At 36.6% G+C, this 22,428-nt stretch overlaps 1 protein-coding gene across 1 annotated transcript; it reads left to right on the top strand.

Annotated features, from left to right (window-relative positions):
* The first annotated feature begins 215 nt into the window (after positions 1–215).
* LOC129268106 (uncharacterized) lies at positions 216–21,022 on the top strand. The gene is made up of 13 exons (XM_064104952.1): positions 216–449; positions 1,440–1,635; positions 2,920–3,121; positions 3,463–3,588; positions 4,782–4,908; positions 5,500–5,569; positions 6,289–6,403; positions 6,815–6,932; positions 9,262–9,371; positions 10,249–10,338; positions 10,994–12,080; positions 12,412–12,594; positions 18,468–21,022. Exons 1-13 carry the CDS (start codon positions 322–324, stop codon positions 18,595–18,597), a joined length of 2,682 nt encoding a protein of 893 aa, XP_063961022.1. The 5' UTR covers positions 216–321; the 3' UTR covers positions 18,598–21,022.
* The last annotated feature ends 1,406 nt before the right edge of the window (positions 21,023–22,428 follow it).

The following is a 22,428-nucleotide window of genomic DNA, read 5'->3' as shown; positions in this document are numbered from 1 at the left end:
AACGAGTAGAAACAAAACATTTGGAAACTCATGCTTAGATTTACTGAGCACTACAATTCCCAGGTCGAAATGATTACAGATAGCTGTAACGAGGCATGCATGACTGGCTTACGAACATTTAAAAGAAGAAACTGCGAGTCATGGGGCCTGTTGCAGAAAGGTGTTTCTGCAACGGGCCCCCAGACCGCATTATTTCAATTTTTATTTCCTACTGCAGGATACCATTATGCTGCAACGGCCGCGGTTGTTTTTAAAAGTCCGGAATGATATTCTTCGAATTTTGATGTAACAAAGCAGGGGTTTGGTTGTCATAAATTGCAAATGGAGTCAGACAAGCTCATCATCAGGAGTAAAACTCCTGACGGAGTTGTAAGTTTCGATGAATATGGCTTTGCTGTGTTTGCAGAAGATCAAGCGGACATTGAGCGCAGTCACCACTACACTAGCAGGTAAGGACTCCCGAGTTTACGGGGAAGTGTCGGCGTGGTGCAGATGCAAGGGTTCATTACGTCATGTATATGCCGCCGCGCACAGAAAAATAAAGCCATGGGCATGGCATAACACTTAACTTAGTCTTGAGGACGCAATGATGATGACTTTTAAAATAATGATACATCATTCTTCATCATTGACGTCTTGAGACTCTCTCCATAGTCTCATAAGAGAAGGTCCAAAAGGCAAAACAAAGATGGATTTCCCTAGACCCTAGGAAATATTTTTACATCTAGGCTAGTACTTTAGTAGTATCCGACTTTTTCTTCACAGACACAGAGCATAAGCGAGACCTGTAGGCTGTAATCCGTATGTTTCTCTTGATTTTAGATCTATAACCTTCATACGCCTAATGCGTATGAAGGGATTAAATTGTTAGTATAAATCATGATAAATATAAAAAATGAGAGGTTTCTTACCAAACCAATCTTGTGTAGATCCCTCGATCTATTCGTAAACACCACAAATACAATAGTCTTGAACTGCTTTGTTATGACGTAGCTTCGAAAAGCGATGTTACAAAATGACGTTTTGAAGAACAATTTAGGCCCTAAAAATTATTATTTAACAAATAATAATTATTTATAGGCCTATGTTTTACGTTTCTATGCCATAATAACCAATATAATGATTGTGGACATTAACGGAAAGTCAAGACAAATAATTTTTTTCATTGCAAATTTTGCTCAAGTTTAACAGATCTCTGTGGCCCTATTCTATTAAAAGACATAAGAAAGTTGAATTTTAAAGGCACTGCACAGTAACCTATCTTAGACTTAGTTAGAGTAGACCTAGCAAGACTATAGAGCTTATATATTCTAGACCTATGAAGGAAGAATATGTATGAGTCTCACTTAAATTCATTGTCACCTTAAAACAAGAACCAGAAACATACATGTACACATGGAAATCCTTGTTTTATTTTTCATGAATCTTGTTCATTTTAGTTTGCAGAATCTCTCTGCTGAGCACGTGCTAACATGGGAGAGATATATCACAGAATGGCCAAACTCTTACACCAACTCCCCCAACAAGCTTCGATACCTGCTACGGAAAGGCTTGCCCAGAACTCTGAGACCAGTCCTTTGGAGTAAGCTGCTAGGATGCGAGCAACAGCAGAAGACGTCGTCGTTCAGTTACTCGGTAATGATTTAACACTACACCCTACAGAGTGTTTCACAATTCATCTTGTCAGTGACTTTCACTGACTAATTCATTCTGAGCCAATCAGATGCAAGGATTTCAGTAGCTTATAATAGTTGTCATTAAATATCACTGACTTTTTGTCTTGTGAGATGCTGTCCCTTGGGCTGTTTCATACATTTAATTTTTACATGACTGCTTTATTTTTGGTTTCATCATGTTCTTGAGTACTGCAATTAAGTTAGATTCCCAACAACTTTAACCGAATGCATTTCTATCTTCAAGTGTTAAGGTTTCTGTATTCAAGACCCTAAGGCCCGTATTCTGATCTCTGGTTTAACTTAAACTCAAGTTTAAAGTTGTGGTTCAAGTATTGATAGCAAATTGTTGCATAAATCACTAACAGTATAATATTTCAGCTTATTTTCGCCCTCAAATCATTCATAATTGTCTAGGAAGTATAAATAGATGATTGTCCTCACCATTTTATGAATCAGGAAAGAGCACAGTAAATAAAAGAAACATACAAACTTAATAAAAATTTTGACACGTTTGGCTTCCCATAATTTTAGCACAGATTTAGACCATGGTCTAAGCCAGACTTCAGAATACTGGCCTAAGTGTTGAAGCATCAAACTATCCTAATTAAGATTCCTTGACACTTTAATGACAAATTACACTAAATGTTCCTGTAAGAAATCAGGAAATTATTATGCCATACATAAAACCTAACCCCAAGGTTAACACTAATCTTAAGTTATTCAAACTCAAAGCACACCTACAAGTATTTTATTAATAACAAACATTTACAACTCTTTTTACACACAAAGTACATGTAGCTAGGCAGATGTATGTTACATGTACATTTCAGGATGTGATCACATGGCATGATGGAATCGACAAGTCCTCTGAATATTTTTGTTCTTCAGACTGTCAGGAATATCATTCCTTCATTGCAAATTACACATGAAAATTGAAACAAAGAAGAGGACATTTGACCTGTACTTCAAACTTGCTCATAGATAAATTTGTCAATCTAATACTAACACAGGCCCCAATCAGGATGTAGCTAGGAATTCCGGTGATTGATACAAAGTTACAAACTCACAAATGCTTTTACCTATTGCATTGTGTAAGTTAAGGTTCATTTGTAGAATTTTTTCATGTAAATACATTGCTTGGCTAATGCCATGAGCATCTGGATAATGTATAGGCTCTATAAAAACAACACCATTAATTAGTAACTAGTATTATTATCACTGCATAACCTTTGACACCCTACAGGAGTGCATACGGGCCTTACGCTCCCAGATGGTTGACTTGGGTATCAGCGAGTACTGCTTCCGCCCCCATCACCGCACCCCTCTTGACGAGGAGGAGGAGGAGAATGATCCCGGTAGAAGAGAGGAGACAGATCGGCATCAGCCAGCCGAGATGAAGCATCTTATCCCGCTGCAGATCCTCAGACAGATTGTTGTTGATCTGGGTAAGTTCAGTCAGCGAAGAATACTGATGGTTTCATGCAAAATAATGATTTCAAAAAAAAAAATCATACATTGTCCTGTGGTTTTTCTTTGAAAATACTGATTTCCTCACCAGAAGTCTGATTTTCAGCTATTAAAATGACTGAAATATTCTTAATCAGGTTGGCAGCTCTGCTCTTCAAGTATTTGTTTAGCCTAAAGATACCAGTTTTCTGTTTTCTAAAATGCAAATTCTGCATTTGTTTGTGTATTTATTCACTGAACCACAACACCTCTACACTACTCACTGCTCTTCAATATATTCAACTACATGAAAAGATTTCCTCTCTCTCTCTCCCTACAGAGCGAACCTTCCCTACACACCGTCTCCTCATGGGATCAAAACCTGAAGCAAAGGAAGGCCGTGCATCTCTCTTCAGGCTTCTCAGTGTATACGCTCTTTATAATCCAACAGTGGGATATTGCCAAGGTATGTGTAGCTATGTTTTCTATGTAACATACTGTACCTGTCAATTATTAAATAGTAGGCCTGGGCTGGAACAGACGGAATACGGGAATCCATCCGATGTGTGCGGGCTTTGGTGTTTTTTTTTCGTTCCAGTATTCCGATAAAACAATGTAATAGGCCTACATAACAAATAGGCCTAGTTTAAAATTGTCTTCTGAATATCTTAACATAATTATCGAGTACATTTTATTCAGTCTTACCAATCATAACCCAGGTTTCTTTGTTGCATTTCAGGTGACCATCGAGAAAAATATGATGACAAGACGGGGAAAAAACTTGCCGATGTTTACGTGGCCATCTTTTTCTCTTTGTTAGTAGCTAAGCTACGAGACACATAAAGAGGGCGGCAGACCCCTATATGCGTCTTGTAACTAACATATAGCTACTAACAAAGAGAACAAGAAGGCTACATAAACATCTGCAAGTTTTTTACCCGTCTTCTCATATTATTTTTTTTCCAGTTTTTTTTTATGAATGTTTGTTAAAAAATGAAATCAATATTGCATAATCTGTGACTTCTTTGTACTTCCCTGTATGTGAATTCATTTATCGGGATACCGGATTCCGACCGGCGCAACACTGGAGGATTCCGGAACAAAAAAGTTCCAACATGATTCAGGCCTATTAAATAGGAAAGTAAAATTGCCAGTTTGACCTTTGAATGTTCATGCTCTGTAAATTTCTTAGTAATTTTTTTCCTATTGGTTGTCATGGTTAGTAGGGATGATTGCTCGGTTGGACAATCTGGATGAGTTTTAATAACTGTGTTGTTTAAAGAACTAGAACTTTAGCTAAAATGTGTAGGCATGCAGAAATATTCAACCCCCGTAGTATGCATTTTTGCAGTTTCAAGTCTTGGTTCTTGGAATGAATCTGTGTGTATATCAATTTCAAGAGAAAATGGTAGCCTTTGATCAATTTTAGAAGTTGTGTTCATTCTTGCATGGACAGATTTGGTCAAGTGAGCAAATTATGTAACTTACATACCTTTCTGCGATAACTTAAGCATAGTTTTTTTTTCAGGAATTATTTCTTAATATTTCATTTGATTTTTGAAAGGATTTGAAATAAATTATTGAATCTGGTGGACAGCCTGTGTACAAACTGAAAGTGAAAGAAACGAATTTTCACATAAATTTTATTTTGTTTGTTAGGAATGTCTTATCTGGTAGGCATGCTCCTAATGGTGATGGACGACGAAGAAGATGTCTTCTGGGCGATGGTGGCGCTCTTCGAGAAACCAAAGTTTCTTGCTGGTTACTTTGACAAGAATCTTAAAAGGTGAGTGGTTTTAGAAAAGATGTACCTTGGGGTTTTTGTGTGCTGGGAGAGCAGCAGATTATAGGTTTCTTATTGCCATTTTATTGTAAACCTTTCATCTCTAAAGTAAAAATTTTGAGGTTGAAGGTTTTAAAAACACACCAACATTATTTTAATAAGAGAATTACTTCCAGCTCATATTGCAATTACTCATTGTGCAGAAAGAAAACATCTGTAATTGTAACATCAGTTCAAGCATTTAAAAAGAGTTCAGAGATGCCAATGGTTATTTTATCAGTGCTTGCAACTATTTTATTGCAAAAAACATACCACAGTTTCATAATAAATCATGTTTTGTAAGACATGATTGATGTATTATTGGCAACATATTTGTAAGAAATGTAAACATTGCATTTCCTAAATTTTAATCTCCCCTTCAGCATTTATAACTTTGTGTGATATTAGTAATATTCCGCTTTTAAACAGCACATACATCAAAAAAAAAATTGTAAACCATTGGTTTCTGTCTAGCCCGCATTCAATGACAATGATTCTCCATATTTTTACCCATCTGTTTTCTTACTCTCATATTTTCTTTTGCAATATATTTAGAATCCAGAGCCACGCTTCTTTATTCCACAAGCTTCTTCGACAGCGCTTCCCAAAAGTAGCCAAACATTTTGTAAGTAATACCATCAGAAAATTTTGTGTTACTCTGCATTTTGATTGAATACACATCCCACGGTAACTCTATCAATATTAAGACTAAATTTTAGTTTTCTTTAAAGGTAATGCAATTTTTTTGGTGACAGCTTGCAGCTGGTAAGTAGCATTACAATTGCTGTTGAATCAAGTGCTATCAAAGATAGGTGGGGTGTGGGGTCAAATGTGCATTTCGCTACCAGTTCAAAAGTGACTTTTACATATGATTATACTTTCATGTAATTGAATGATCCAGGAAGTTATTATATCAATTTAGTTGCCAAATCAAAGTTGCTAATGAGATTGGGATACAGGATATGTTAATCTCTGTAATACTTTCACCAGAAACCATTAAAGGTGTTTAGTACCACCAAATATTTTTTTTTCTTGCACAAATCAAGAATGAACAGAAAGCAAAATCCAACAATGTAAAATGGAAGCAATATTGAAGTCATGAGTTGAATATTTAATGCTCTAAATTCGTAAGCAGAACTCGCTATTTCCCAGTGTATTTTAACCAAACAAATGCAAAAAATGTCAGCTCTGTTATATTGTACACATATATGTATCTTGTCTTTTTTATTTTGGGTTGATAAACTCTTACATTCAAGTTTAAATTCAAAGTGTGCTTAATTACATTTAGATAATTTGTGATTTTTACTAAAATTGATATGACTTTTGTTTATGATATGTCTTTAGGATTCGCTTGGTGTTCAGCCTCTGATGTACGTCACACCATGGTTCATGTGCCTGTATACGTCACTACCGTGCTGGGATACCGTACTAGCGATATGGGATCTCATCTTACTCGATGGTAAATATACATAATGATTTTCGATGTATTGCTTTTAACTATTAGAGGTTATTTTTTACTGGTGACTGGTGGACCGCTAAAATAAAAAAATGTGAATTAAAGAAATTAAGTGTCACCAAAGACTATGAGTATCAACCACTTTAAGATTTGTATTTCGTTAAATAGATCTGTGTATCAAAACTTCAGATGTTACTAATTGCTATATTTCAAACCTTTAATCAACCATATAGAGCTACGGATATAATTAGTACTTGTACCGAGCAGGATTTCTATATATTTCCTTGCTTTAATTTGTTTTACTATTTACAATTTACTATTATGATTACTTCTTTTGGTTGCACAAGGTCGGCAGCTCATTCTCCTTTCTAGTTTTCTCCTTGTCTCTCTCTCTCTCTCTTTCTCTGTCTCTAGGAGTAACCACCATATTCCGAGTTGGTCTCTCTATGATTGACATCCATCAAGATATAATTCTCTCAAACACAGACCTCACAAAGATATTACCTCCACTACTACATCCCAGACCTGAAATGTAAGCTTTTAACAGTGTTGTTTTTTTGTTTTTGTTTTTTTACAGTATTTGTTAGGCAGTATTCTTACTTATTGTGGAGCATTGTGGCCCAGGGGATTAGTCTCTGAATTTTGAAAAAGAGGTTTATGGGTTCATACCCCAGCCATGGCGTAATTTTTTTTCAGCAAGAAATTTACCCACATTGTGCTGTACTCAACCCAGGTGAGGTGAATGGCTACCAGCAGGAAGTAATTCCTCAAACAGCTGTGAGCATCGGAATCGGTAGACTGGCTTAGCTGGGGTAATATAGGAGCGCATTGAGCACCTAACGAGGTGGATATCTATATAAATACCCTATATTATAATTTTTTTTTAATGTTGAGTTTCAGGCCAGCTTAAAGTTAAACTCACATAAACTTGATGAGCGATGACTATATTAAAAGAATTTCAAATCATTATAAATCACAACCATATAATCACAGGTCTTACAGTTTCTCACATAACTAAAAGTTGATTCACAGTGGAATCCAGATTGAAACCGGAGCACACTGAAAATGGCCTACACTGATAAGTACATGTGGGCACATATATTAAACAAGTGATTGATAAGTCTATTGAATAAACCCATCATGATTCCACAATCAAGATAGTCTGTTTGAAAATTCCATACCAAAAAAAGAGAGAAAGAATAGAGTGAATAGATCTAGCCTAAGAGATTTTGTGAAGAATGCTTTCTTTTACAGAAGGTACCAGACTCCTCACTAGCAACAATAAACAGGACATCCTGGTGAGAGATGTTCTCCCAGGGGGTATATTGATTTTTTTTCTTTTTAATTGACATCATGGTTACCTTGCCCCCATTGTTTCACAGGGATGTATTGATTGATTTTCTCCTTGGTTTTAATCTGTAAAGGTGATGGTACATGTACACTATAATACTGTAACTACTGAAGACATAAAGGAAAAGGTAACATTTACATGAAAGGCTTTTGTACATAAAGGCCCGTATTCTGAAGTCGGGTTTAACTTAAACTTAGGTTTAAAGTTGTGGTTTAAGTATGGACAGCCAATTGTTACATAAATCACTAACAGTAGAGATATCATATTTAAGCTCATTCGGCTCTCAGATCGTTCATAATTGTCTAGGAAGTATAAATAGATGTTTGTCTTCACCATCGATGAATCAGGAAAGAGCACAGTAAAAATAAGAAACATACAACTTAATAAAAATTTTGACACTTTTGGCTTCCCATAATTTTAGCACAGAGTCAGACCATGGTCTAAGTTAAACCTGACTTCAGAATACGGGCCATAATGATTCCACAATCAAGATAGTCTGTTTGAAAATTCCTTACCAAAAGAGAGAAAGAATAGAGTGAGTAGATCTGGCCCAAGAGTTTTTGTGAAGAATGCTTTCTTTCACAAAAGATACCAGACTCGTATGCCTTGTATGCCTTCTCAATGATAAAAGAATCAGTTTGAAACTTGTTGACATTGTCTATTGTAAAATGTTTGTTATGGTGTATAAAGAGCTAAAGCAGGTTTAACATAATTACTAGTTATATTACTACAGGGAGTGTCCTATAATCCTCATACCAACTGTGTGGAAGACAAAGATGAAAATGTTAGCCAATTGGTTATTAAATTACTACCCTATACCAACTGTGTAGAAGGTCTGAAGGTGATAGTGGAAATAATGGAAGATTATTAAATATCATTATATTACTACAGGGTGTATCATGAAATCCTCATAACCACTGTGAGGGAGATAAATGTGGGAAATCGGAGGTTCTTATTACTTTTACTACAGCAGACCTGCCAACCAGTACATTTTAGCCGTATTTAGTACGTTTTTGCAACCAATATATGGCAGTACGTTTTTTCTTTGAAAAATACGTTTTTTTTTTTTTTTCTTTGTACTAAATCGTAATTTATTGAGAAAAATAATCTCTATATCTCTCTATTTCATAAAACGTACACAAATATGGTTATTAGATCAATGTAATTTCAGGTAACTTATTTTTTTTCAATCATTTTGTTAAAACCAGGGATGAAGATACAATGTATACACATGTTTTAATGTTTTTTTTTTTCATCTGCAAGAGCTGTGCGCATTTTAGCTTGCATGCAGCTTGAGCGCTGCGATGAGCGAGTGCGCCACGCATTTCATTATGAAATACATTTTTTGAGGGAAAAATACACTTTTTAAAATCACAGAATACACTTTATCATTCCCAGAGGTTGGCAGGTCTGCTATTATATTACTACAGGGTGTATCATGAAATCCTCGTACAGACTGTGTGGAACGTGAATATGAAAATGTCAGACCATTACTATAATATTACTACAGGGTGTATCATGAAATCCTCATACCAGCTGTGTGGAAGACGAATGTGGAGAAATGGGAGATCGAGACACTCCAGGCCATAGTAGCTGAAGAGGAAGACCCAGTACACTCAGGTAACTATTTAAATTCAATTCTCTTTCAAAATAAAAGACAGTATATTATTGAGGAATAAAAAGATTTAATCTAGCATTGTTTCTATTAAATACATGTAGCTTCCTTAGGAAGTAGAACTCAGCAATACAGCTTTTTCCTGGTATGATGCAAAGCTGGTATATAACCAATTTCATAGGAAAAATGTTACGTCTAAGTTTATCAGACATAGTGGCTGACCTTGGGGATGACAGAAATTACTCTCGGGTCTTTTTATCAAAGTGGAGACAATGGTAGAGCAGGGATTCAAACTCACAACCTCACAATTTTGAATCAAATTCTCTAACCACTAGACCACATGATTGTGAAATAACAAAATCGCAAAATAAATACATCTAAACTGAAGAGGTGGATGTTAGGAAATAGCAAAAATGCATTTGACCTACATGTATCATGGCTACTCCCTTTTTGCTTTCATCATAAATCACATTACAAGAAAATTATGCCGTGCCTATTGCGGTCATCTCATGGTTACAGCTGGTGTTTCTATTTATTAACACTGCTGTTTTTGCCACTTTTTCTCCCACAATCAGTGTCCATATGTGATATTTTGGATTATTAATGTATCATATAGATTTTGTTTTTATTTGTATTGAATTTCATTGCCCTTCATTTTCTCCTCAACAGGGAAGTGTTCTGGGCATATTGATTCATTTTCTTCAATGTGTAGATTTGCCATTATTGCCAATACACTGATGAATAAAATGAATAAATAAAAAGAGGGCAAAACATAAATGAGCAAGTTAATTAATTAAAAGTATGATTATTATTTCCAGCTTTTGCCAACTAGGATTAGAACGGAAAGAACGCAACATTGATTATTTATTTTATTTTTTGCAGGATTGAAAAGAAGACATCAGACAGAAAAATTGTGTGGAGATGTGTCACAGGATAGCAAGCGAATGAAATTAGAAGAAAAACCTAAACCAGGTAAGCTATAAAAATACAGTTTTCCTTCTCAAGATATCATTTGCATAAGAGTTCATCTAAGTCAAGATGTGTCAGTGTAACCATTGTTTGTATACTGTGAAGAAAATGACCGTTTGACTGTGAGATTTAAAGAAAATAAAAGCCCTCCCAAAAGTTGTTGAAAATTGGCATTTCACATAGACCTTTTTCATCCTTGAAATGGCCATAAAGTATTGATATTAGCTCTCCATCCTTGATTCTCTCCAAATCAAGATTAAAAGCATATCTCTTTAGTTAAGAAAATTTGCTGTGTAGACATAAGTAAAGAGAACTCTTAACAAGCGCAGCTGAATATATCCATATAAAAGCTGCGCTGTACAAATTAATGTTTATTATTATTATCCAAATTTCCTTCAAATGATTTTGATTCGGTTGTAAACCTGCAAGAAAAATGAGAGATGCATGTATTCTCATATTCCTTGACTGAGTGTATGCTTGTTACTGTGACCAATCCTTTAGAAGCAGCTTTTACTTCTAAATAGTTCACAAAGATAAATCAATCAAGAAAAGCCCAATTTTATATTTCCAGTGTCACTACTAATAATAAGTACATAGAACAAATTTGTAAACGAAAAGCAAAAAAATCATCAAAAGTTTAATTTTGGTCATTTCACAGCGCCAACCAACAGCTTCTTCCAGCGAGTCATCAATATCTTCACCCCTCGCAACCAGAGAGATAACGAGCTTCAGGGTCAAGGGACTTCAGTTACAACGTCCCAAGATCAAAATCGCCGCGACACGAGACAGAGCCAACGTCTGACCCAGAAAGGACCAGGGGCAGCACGACTCGCAAGGCATCGGACAAGTTCCAGGGTCAGAGAGCTGGCAGAGTTAAGGTCAACTCCAGGAAAAGGGCTCAAAGAATGTAGGGAATTGAATACTTTAGCTTCAGAGGATCTGGTGTCTCCAAGGTTTGGCATGGAGCTTGGTCCAATGGGTGAAGCAAGTGGAGCATCTAGAAGAAATACCAGATCAGGATTTACTACACTAGGGTGCAGTCATACAGGAAAGGAAGGTTCCTGTGCAGATGCCCAACCGTTGGGTCGAAGACGTACACCTAAGAAAGTTACCATTGAAGAGAACGAGGTAGTCTTCAAAGGACACAGACAAGTTCCACTCACACCAAGGTCAGCTGGACGAAGCAAGATGTTTGGTCGTCTCCACGCAAAGGTGTTCGGTAGCGAAGAGCCTCAAAGATCAACGCTTTCCCATCCGCTTGAGGATTTGGCCAAGGCATCGCCTGAACGCAGGAGAACCCCTACCAAAGCTAGACGTGGTCTTGGGAAGTCGCCAAATCAACGACAGAGGACATCCCCAAGGGTGGTGTCCTCTAGATCTCAAAGACAGCCACCGCGCAGTGGCTGGCTGTCCCCCTACTGCAAGCAGTACATGGTGAATCCATCTCTTCCGCCCAAAACCCAATCACCACCAAAGGCATCCCAGAAATCCTCAAAGGCCTCCCAGCAATCCTCAAAGGCCAGCCATCTTAGCCCACCAAGAAGTGCAACGCCGGACTTCGACTTCTTCCACCTGGAAAGTCCCATTCGAAGCTCGGTTGGCAACAAAGAGAATAGTCCAAGCAAAGCCTTCCAATTAGATGGCCAAATAAAAGCGGCGCCCTCGATAGACAGCCTGGAATCCACTCCGGATGGTGTCCTCTCTGTTCTTGGTGATACCAGCTCACAAGCTTGGAGAGAAATAAGGTAGGGATTTGTTACTTTCATTTCAATTTTTTTTAATGTCATAAATTTGAACGTGCATTGGAAAGTGAGAAAAATTAATTTTTTTTAATAAAAAAAAATCTATCTATAGGAAGTTTAGGAACCCATGATATGATAATGATATTGAATATCGACATTGTTACTCCAATGAAAAGACTGTTAGGTACATGATATATAGATTGTCTTTTACGTTATTTATTCATAGTATGACTGTTTTAAAAGTGACAATGCAAAGAGTAAAATTGTAATTTGCTTGACTAGTTGCATGTAATCTGTATTTATTTTGCATTGATAAATCCCCTCTGTCCGAAAGATACTCCACTCTGAATGAAAACAACAACTCATTGTTCAAGACCCCTTCACACCCGATGCATCTCAGACCCAAGCATTTCACACCAGGGATGTACAGTGCCAAAACACCTAAGAGTGAAGAGCGCCACCTACTGGCCTGGGAGAACCCAATGAATATGCCATCAGCCAGGCGGCTGGTTTGTAGGTAAGAAGTTCTCTTGGATAGGAATTGGATGTACTGAAATATGATTTCCTCATGGTGATGATACTTTTCTTGGGTTTATTTAGATATTTCATGAAAATTTATTTTCTGTCATCTCTTCTATTAAGTTGTAAAGGACTTTTTCAGTATTTGTTATTTGTGTTTGTAGTCTTTTGTGAATGTTATGTTCTTGCCTTGTTTTATGAAGGTGAGGGAACTTTCTTGAAAAATCTTGTACCCTAAGTGAAAGGCGTCCTATATCTTGGCGGCCACCCACCCTCTGTTTTTTCTGTCTTTATTTCTTTTATCAATCTAACTTTCTTCCTGTTTTCCAATCCCCCTTCTTCTCTTCCTCCTTACATGTATCTCTCTGTTTCTTCCTCTCTTTTTTTCAAGTCCCTCTGTGGCCCACATTTTTTTTAGATATGCAGTCTTCACTTTATCAGTAAAAGTTTTAGCTTGGGTTTATTTTATTCCCATATGCTACAAATTATGTGACTGAGAAAATCTTGCATGTTGTTTTAGTCTGCCTTTTCCCCCAATAACCCTCCTCAAATACTCAAACATTTGATAACAGATGTATATCTCAACCTAATCTATCCTGCTTTGATATATATGCCCCTTTCATGTACAAGCATAACTGCACCTCATTTACCAGTCATTCTTTTCTTATTTCTAGAATAAACAAGAATGATTTCCCTTCCCCCAGCACAATGGCAGGGATTAAAATCTACATTGTATTTGTTCTTTTGCCCCTGAGGGAACATCGGCACAAAGAGGGAGCCCTTTACCCCTATGGTTATTATTGTCATTCTATTTGACTAACTGTATTGGAGGGCGCGATGGGGTTTGGGAATGATTCATGTGCAAGTCCTTTCGGTTTGACATCTTTTTTAAGATGTCAACACAGCTTCCATTTTGTCCTCATGATAAGCTGATGGGGAATGAGATTTCAGGGTTTTTAAGGGAATAAAGGTTTAAAGGGACAGGTCGTTACTGATCTTGATCTATAATAAACTTTAAAGAACCTCTCCCTATCTCTGAAAAAAAATAATTACAGTTGCATTTTGTTTTTCATGAACAAAAATGATATTGTGCAGTAACTCGCATTGTATAACCAAGGCTTCAATTTTGAAAATTAAATGTTATTCATCCTTCTGTGTACATTATTACCAGTCAAGGCCCAGCAAAGTGTACTTTTTAAACAAAACCCTGAAATCTTCAACGAAACGGTGAAAAAATCCACTGGTATCACAGTGAAATGTATTAGACTTTGTATGAAGTCAACATTAAGCTCTGTGTTTCTTAATTGAAACCTAGAGCTGTATTATACTGCTCATTTTCAAACAATACTTTGATTTTACCGGAAAATCTTTCCTGGCGAATAACTTTTCTTTCGCCAAATGGTAAGAATAATGACCAAATTTTCTATTATTTTTGTGATAAAAATAGTCAATATTTTATTAGAGTTCGTTCTCAAAATTGATATTTCTTTTGTAAAGTATCAAACTCAAATCTGCAATCTCTTTTTTTTTAACACAATCCATTTGAGCCTAATATTGCTATTAGAATAGATAAGTTGAAAAATAAAGCCTTGTTCATCTTGTATCCAGAGTCACATCTTTTGTAAGAAAATTCTAATGTGCAAAACAAACAAGCTTGAAAATTTGAGTCACGGTAGAAAATTAATTATCGAACTGAATCAAGGATGTCGTTTAAATGCAGATGATACCTTAAGATCAAATAATTTATTTTGATGTACATATTTAAATAGGGAAACAGCTCCCCTGCCCCTACCCCATCCTTGTGCCGCCCCTGTGTCTTAACGACTGGAAGCGTCGTGTGTTCGAATCCCACAGCGGCCTAGCGTCCATAGGCAAGGTGTTAATCTACACTTTGCCACTCTCCTCCCAGGTGTTAAATGGGTATCCAGTAGGATGCGAAAGCCTACATGTAGTATGCCTAGCAATTGAGTCTGGGAACTCTTGTTGGAATGCTCCCCAGGGAGTGGAGAAAGTGCATACATTGTGTGCGGGCATGCCAGGATCCAATTAATAATAATAAGAATGTAAATTGCTTGAAAATAAAATATTAAGCACTACATGAAATCATGAATGTAACTATTATTAAAGAACAGTAGGTCATGTTTCCTTCCCCCCCCCCCTTTCCTAACTTCTCTCTCTCCCCCTTCCCCTTCTTACTCTCTAACCCTTCCATTTTTACAATTTCCCCCTTCTCCCCTCCCAGTGGACTATAGGTCCCGTCATACAAAGAGTTGCGATTGATCCAATCAACCACAACTATGGACGGCCAGCAACATCAACATCCAAGATGCCAATCTGTTCAAAATATTTTCTAGATATGATGTATATACATATATTCATCATTCTCTTGAAAAGTCAGTGTGATTATCTTTGTTAAGTATGGAGAATGTGCAAATTTCCTGCAGAAAAATGATGGTATGGATGGCTTTCCGTACAGTTGAGATTGATTGGATCAATCGTAACTCTCTGTAAGACTGGGCCCAGGTAGATAATGCATCAAATTAAATTCTCATATTAAAAGTTAACAGAGCTGAGGGCTTTGAGCTTCAAAAGAACCTCGCTCTCAGAACTAGCAAAGAGAGTGTTGCCTTATTGTGTGTATTAATCCAGCACTTAGCGGGGTCGTTGATTTCCCTCAATATAAGGCGCTTTTGAAAGAATTTGTTATTGTTCGGGGCACCGCTGGTTGACGCAAAGGGTCGGATTGCCCCTTGGGCTAGTCGGGGCTTTGGTAGAGATATATTGAATATTGGCAAGTGGGTTGAGAGAGAGAAAGAAGGGGGTACAGACTATAGAGGGGGTGCTTAGGGAGGGAAGGGGAGAGAGGGAGAAAGATGGCAATTTGTATTTGTTACAGAAATACATGTATGACAAAATACAAAGGGGAATCCAAAAAGTATGAAGAAATGCACACCTTGAACACATGAAAGTTATTTTATAAAATGATTGAGTAAATTATAATTTGTAGATCTAATGATATACAGTGTAGTACCTGTTTATGTATAATAATAGATATAAAGTACCTTGTAGCTTGTAGCAAAATTCGGTATTCCCACTGCAAAAGGATGGTAAAAAAAATTAGAGGTAATACAAATTATGATGGGAAATACTTTTTTTGGATATACAGAAATTTTATACTTGCAAAGGTTTAATAGCAGCTCTACTTTGAACACTTCCAGCTCAAGATCATGAATTACATGTATTATAGGTTTGTCATTACTGTTCTTACTACAAATGCTGGAACTTAGATTCTTCTTGCTATGTCAGGCAAACTCTGCAATGTATTAACTTTTGCAGAAACATACTTTGTGCTAAAAAAAGAAAAACCTTGGTCAATGATCCAATCTGTTGCCTTTGCCCTTAACCTACTTGTACATGCTAGGATATCTCCCCTTCCCCTTCTTTTTCCTTGCGTTTCTTTATGATGTAGATATGTTTGTTTTTGGATTCCTCAAAATTATGTTTTTACACAGAGCTCAGTACACAGTTGGTCTATCTTCATGTTCATGTACACATACATGCATTGCCAACTGATTTTTTTCCTTCTTCCGTGATATTTTCAAAGTTCTCCATGTTACAAAGTAGTTCCGTTCTTTGGATGGATTAGAACGCATGTTGTTCTTTTCTCTGCCTGATGTTATCTTAAAATCTACCTCTTTTCTTCCCGATTCTTTGTGAGGCAACATACTGATTAATCAGGTGTCAGCATTGAGGGCCCTGTTAGGACCTCAGGCTGTGTGCAGAAATAGAGACTCTGTTTTCTAGCCCCCACTCCCCCTCTCATTTCCTCTCTATGCCCCCCCCCCCACACCCCAATCCTAGAGACATGCAATTTTGCCTACTGTATGTATTTTGCGCTTTATATACATGTTCCATCTTTATTATTATTTTTGTTTTAGTTAAATAAATTGTTATCATTATTGTTATTATTGATATTGTTAATATTGTTGTTATTATTATTATTATCGTCATCATCATCATCTTCACCATCAATACCATCATCACCATCATCATCATCACCATCATCATCGTAGTTTGCTGTGCAAACCCTTCATTATAGGAGACTCGTCTGAATATATGCAGCCTAAGGTCCCTACCAAACACTTGTGTACAGAAGGTCCCTCTTGTTCAGGAATTGAAATAGCAAGGAATTGAAATAGCAATATTTATTTGTGCTAGCCTTATGTGAAGACCCACTTGTTGATAAAAGTTTTAATCAGGGTCAGCAGACTACCTGATCCTTCCATCTTTCCTTATTCTACTCTCTTTCCCTTTCTTTGCTTATCTATTTCTTCTATTTCTCCTTTTTGTCTCACCTGCATAGCAGAGTGAGACTATAGGCGCCGCTTTTCCGACGGCGGCGGCGGCGTCAACACCAAATCTTAACCTGAGGTTAAGTTTTTGAAATGACAGCATAACTTAGAAAGTATATGGACCTAGTTCATGAAACTTGGCCATAAGGTTAATCAAGTATTACTGAACATCCTGCCTGAGTTTCATGTCACATGACCAAGGTCAAAGGTCATTTAGGGTCAATGAACTTAGACCATGTTGGGGGAATCAACATCAAAATCTTAACCTAAGGTTAAGTTTTTGAAATGTCATCATAACTTAGAAAATATATGGACCTAGTTCATGAAACTTATACATAAGGTGAATCAAGTATCACTGAACATCCTGCATGAGTTTCACATCACATGACCAAGGTCAAAGGTCATTTAGGGTCAATGAACTTTGGCCGAATTGGGGGTATCTGTTGAATTACCATCATAACTTTGAAAGTTTATGGATCTGATTCATGAAACTTGGACATAATAGTAATCAAGTATTACTGAACATCCTGTGCAAGTTTCAGGTCACATGATCAAGGTCAAAGGTCATTTAGGGTCAATGAACTTTGGCCAAATTGGGGTATTTGTTGAATTACAGCCATAAATTTGAAAGTGTGTTGGTCTAGTTCATAAAACTTGGACATAATAGTAATCAAGTATCACTGAACATCCTGTGCGAGTTTCAGGTCACATGATCAAGGTCAAAGGTCATGTAAGGTCAAAGAACTTTGGCCACGTTGGGGGTATTTGTTGAATTGCCATCATATCTCTATAAGTGTATTGGTCTAGTTCATAAAACGTGGAAATAAGAGTAACCAAGTATCACTGAACATCTTGTGCGAGTTATAGTAGTTTTCAAAATCAGCACTGCTGCTATATTGAATCGCGTGATGCAGGTGAGACGGCCAGAGGCATTCCACTTGTTCTCTCTTCTCTCCCTAATTATTAATTTTTCATCTTTTCCTTATCCTTTCTTTTGTCTCTCACTCTGTTCCCTTTCTTTATCTCTCTCCCTCACTCTCCCAAACTCCTTTTCTCTCTTTTTTTTTTTTTCACTTGCCCTTTTCATAAATGTATGTTTAAATGCCAATACTGCTATCTTTTCAAACCCTCCTTTATAAACGTATCAGAATACCACAAGGCAATTCCATATGTGGGACCTTCATGAAATTTTCTGTCTCTGATTTCTTGTTCTTTGAACAATCTGTAAAGCTCTCAAGTGATCATGACTTGATCAGTTTATGAAGTGAAGTATAACTTGAGAAAAATGGGGGTCGGACGTACAAAAAGGTTGATTATTTTATGGAATTGCCCCACAGTGTTACTCTGTCTGACTCTCTCCCTCAACTTTTTTTCACTTCTTATTTGAGGATAGCGAGATACCCTTGCTGTTTTGTGCAACATGTACAAAATGGTGTAAGAAAGTGTACATTTTAACAGTGTTTTTTTTAACAAATTAATTTCTCCCTGTTCTTCTCCATCTCTACCTTTCTTTCTGTAGATCTGCTAAAGCTCAGCATTCCTTCAAGATGTTTCACACACCGACCCCACTTCGACAATCAAAGGTAGGCATAATGAACTTGTGTCTTGAATGTATCCAACAGCTAGTAGTCAAGGCTTCACATGTTTAATAAGATGTTAGATATCCAATTGAAACGGGTGTTAATACTTTACCCTTTTTGGGGCCTGTGATGGTTTCAGGAAACAAATCCTGCATTGAAATATGATGGGACCCACACCCATTTAAGACAAAGTAGCTGCAAATATCATGGTAGGCCTACAAGATAAGAAATTTCATAAGACAAAAAGCTTTCAGAAAATGAAACACAAAGAAAGTGCATATCACAACACTGTTAAACGACTAGGTTCTAACGTCTTGGTCTGAAAAATGGGATACAAATTCCATAAATTTCTATTTTGTCAGAAAAATGATTGTACTTGCGTATTCCTTTTATCATCAGGTACAATATTTAAAACACGCTTACACAGTATGTCTAAAATATGTCCAGTCATCTCTAACAATAAAGGGACTTGGAGATGCCCATTTTTACGAGTTTGACATGTCTTATTCGTGAATGAACATGAATAATAAAACGGACATGTACAAGTTTTATCATCTAATCAAGAGTATTTTTGCATGTATCTTAGTAAAAATAAAATGAATCTTAGTCTCAAAACCTATTTTGCAGGTGAACCAAATCATATACATGTAGTTCAAATGCACTTTTTATATCAGTAGGCGTGAATCCACTTGTCACCCTATCTCAGTCACTACCAGACCATCTTTTCCGACATTCTGAAAAGGGGAGCAAACATGGCTTTATCGCTTCCCAACAAACACTCTTTAAGTCAAGTCAACAGACGCAGAATTGGACAAATACTGCCGAAAATGCTCCCAAAATTGATACATTTATGGTGAATCTGGTCTCGTTTGGAGTTCATATTTGTATACCAAGTGGTGAATGTCTCTCTCATAGTTTACTGGAAATCTTGGCTTTGTTGGGAAGTAAATGTGTAAGCGGCTTTTCAGTCTTGTTTTTGTATGGTCTGGGCTTTTCTCTTTTCACATTGAAAGGGAATGAATAGGTTTTGTACACACGCATGTGATCCCGAATGAACTTTTTGCTTTTATGTGCTTTATGGTCTGATTCACACAAAATTTTATTGATTTTTTTTTTTACTGAAATAACCTGTTTCTTCTTTTCTCTGTGCAACTTTGTTCCTTCTTGCTTTTGTTCATTCCGTATACTCTGGTCATTGTCAAATATTTAGCACCAGAAGAACTATCCAGTAAAATGAAGACATTTTAGTTTATTTCCTAAGCATTAACTCTAAGTTGAATTAAGTCAATTTGGTCTCTCTCTCTCTTTTAATTAACTTACATTCTTTCTTCAGAACCAGTCCTCTTCTTGTGCCCCCATTTCTCTCCAATGACCTTCCTTGTCCTATTCCCCTGTCACATTTATATTCTTTATATCTTTCTTTAGCCTAAACACTACTCTGAATGGCCAAGTGAATTTACTAAACCATTTTTTTTTTTGTTCTTTTCTTTTTAAAAAGGCACAATAGTTCAAAGCATCTATGATACTAATTAATTTTCAACATACACGGAGAGGTAACACCTGGAAAAGCTTCTAAATTATTGTATTCTCCAGAACTCCATTTTCAAAGTAAACATTCTCGTAAACTCTTACAAGAAATTTTTACAAAAGTGTATTCTTTAGAACTCCATTCTAAAGTAAATATGCTCCTAAACTCTTACAAGAAAGTTTCCAAACGTGTATTCTTCATAGCTCCACTCTGAATTAAACAAACTCCCAAACTCTTTCAGGAAAGCTTCCAAAATTGTATCCTTCGGAACTCTGTGATGTTAAAATTCCCCTAAACTCTTAACAGGAAAGTTTCCAAAATTGTATCCTCCAGAACTCTACTCTCGGAATTCTCACTATCATTGTTACTTTGTAGCATTATATGTAACTTGCCCTAATTGGTGCTGCCTTAAAGGGAGTTCCATAATTGAATGATAATATTTGAACGTTCCAAAAAAATTACAGGCAACAACATTGGGCATGCAGGTGTCCAAATGCTTGTAAAGGGTAGAAAATCATCTCATAAATTTGATGAAAACACGAGCGTTTTATTATATTAGCGTCTTTAAAACATCATTATGAAAACATGAACCTGGGGGCCTCTTTCTTGAAGGCTCAGCCATATCTGATGAGGAGCTAGTCTAACGTTGAAGAAAAATATTATTTTGAAGGGTAGAAAACAGAACTGAATTTCATGTAGATGTTCTATTCAACAGTAAACTGCATGAAATTCTTCTTTTTGTAGTATCAGGTTTATTTTGCTTTCTTTGTTTGTGAATTTATTGTTTTTTATCATACTTCTGAAAACTTCATTGTCCTGTTGTAGTTGCAGACACTTTTTTTTAAAGCTAATGGCATTACCCCCCCCCTCAATGCCTTTGCAAAACTTTCATAATAATCGTTTATCCTGGTTACGGTTTCCCCTATCTCTCTCTCTCTCTCTCTCTCTTTTCAAAGAAATAGTTTCAGAAAGAAGATGAAAAACAAGGTACTGGCAGTCAGTTGAAAAGGAATGGGAGAATGAATATGGATAGGAATTTAAGAAGAGGGGTCTCAAAGATTAGATTAAAATAGAGAGAGAGGGATATTAAAATAAAAGTACATACACCTGGGGTCCGTTGCAGAAAGAGTTGCGTTTAAACGCAACTTTCGCAAGTAAAAAAATCAATCACAAGTCCAAAATGCGCGCTGTTGATTGGTTGAAAATCAAGTTGCGCATGATTTTTAGAGTTGCGTTTGATTGCAACTCTTTCTGCGACAGGCCCCAGTTTGATGAATTAAGACAAGTGAGGGGGTGTGATACAAAAATGAACATGCAAGAGAGGATAGAAAGAGAATTAAAGGAGAGAGTGGGAGAGAAATGTGAAGACATGCACATAAAACTATTAATGATACTTCAATGTAGTAGGGTTTTTTCAAAAATAAAAAGGGAGAGCAAATGCAGTATAAAAGTAGGAACCATCAGTTGTAGTGGAAAGCAAAATGAGAAGGAGAGAGCGAAGGGGGCTAAGAAATGCATGCATACGGTAAAAGTGGTATAAATGGTTTAATAACTGTTGATAATTATGACAGACAGAGATGGCATAAAAAAAGAGCAGTGAAATTAGCTTGTTAAATCCGCTAACCTAATAAGTAAATACATCGGACTAGACATCTTCACTCTATACATAGAACAAACTTCAGATGTGAAGTGGCATTGAACACCTAAAAGCATTTTGTCACCTAAATGGATGTTCTAAGGTATCGTGAATACCAAGATAAGTACAAAAAGCAAACAAAGGCTGACCGTTTCTCGGGACCAGCAGCAAGATTTTTCAGTTTGATTGGGATATTGTTGGTCAGTGCTCACCCCTTGAGGGTGATATCCAAATTCTCTTTTATTGAATCGTTGAAAAATAGTTTCCTCCGCAGGAATGGAGGGGTGTTTGTCTGCAAGGTAGAGACCCCTTGAGCTAATAACGGGTGTCCCAACTTCTTGGCTTTGTCCCTCCTTATTCACAAAAAGGCATTTAACTCTGGATTGAATGCGCACTAAGAAGGGGATTATTTATAACTGGCAAATGATGTCGAAGCCACAAAGGGGAACATCAATCAATTAACGTCCTAATTGAATGGGAGGGAATTATCTCCAAAACAGGAATTACCAAGTTTGTGTATTTATTGTAGAAGTTGGACAAAGATTTGTAGATATTATTTTGAGGTAATCTGTTTGCCTGGTATGGAATTGCTCGAAATTCAGTATTGACCTAGAATTTATGCATACGACTTGTATCTCTCTTTTGAAAATCAGTTGATTACATGTATTCCCATTTCTAGTCGAAGTATTTCCTTCATTTTGGTCATTCCATAGTTTGTCCTTTTTCTGAATGGTTT

The sequence above is a fragment of the Lytechinus pictus genome, chromosome 9 (assembly GCF_037042905.1).
Source record: "Lytechinus pictus isolate F3 Inbred chromosome 9, Lp3.0, whole genome shotgun sequence".
Classification (NCBI taxonomy): Eukaryota; Metazoa; Echinodermata; class Echinoidea; order Temnopleuroida; family Toxopneustidae; genus Lytechinus; species Lytechinus pictus.
The sequence above is the reverse complement of the archived record's forward strand: the minus strand, read 5'-3'. Positions and strand labels throughout refer to the sequence as shown.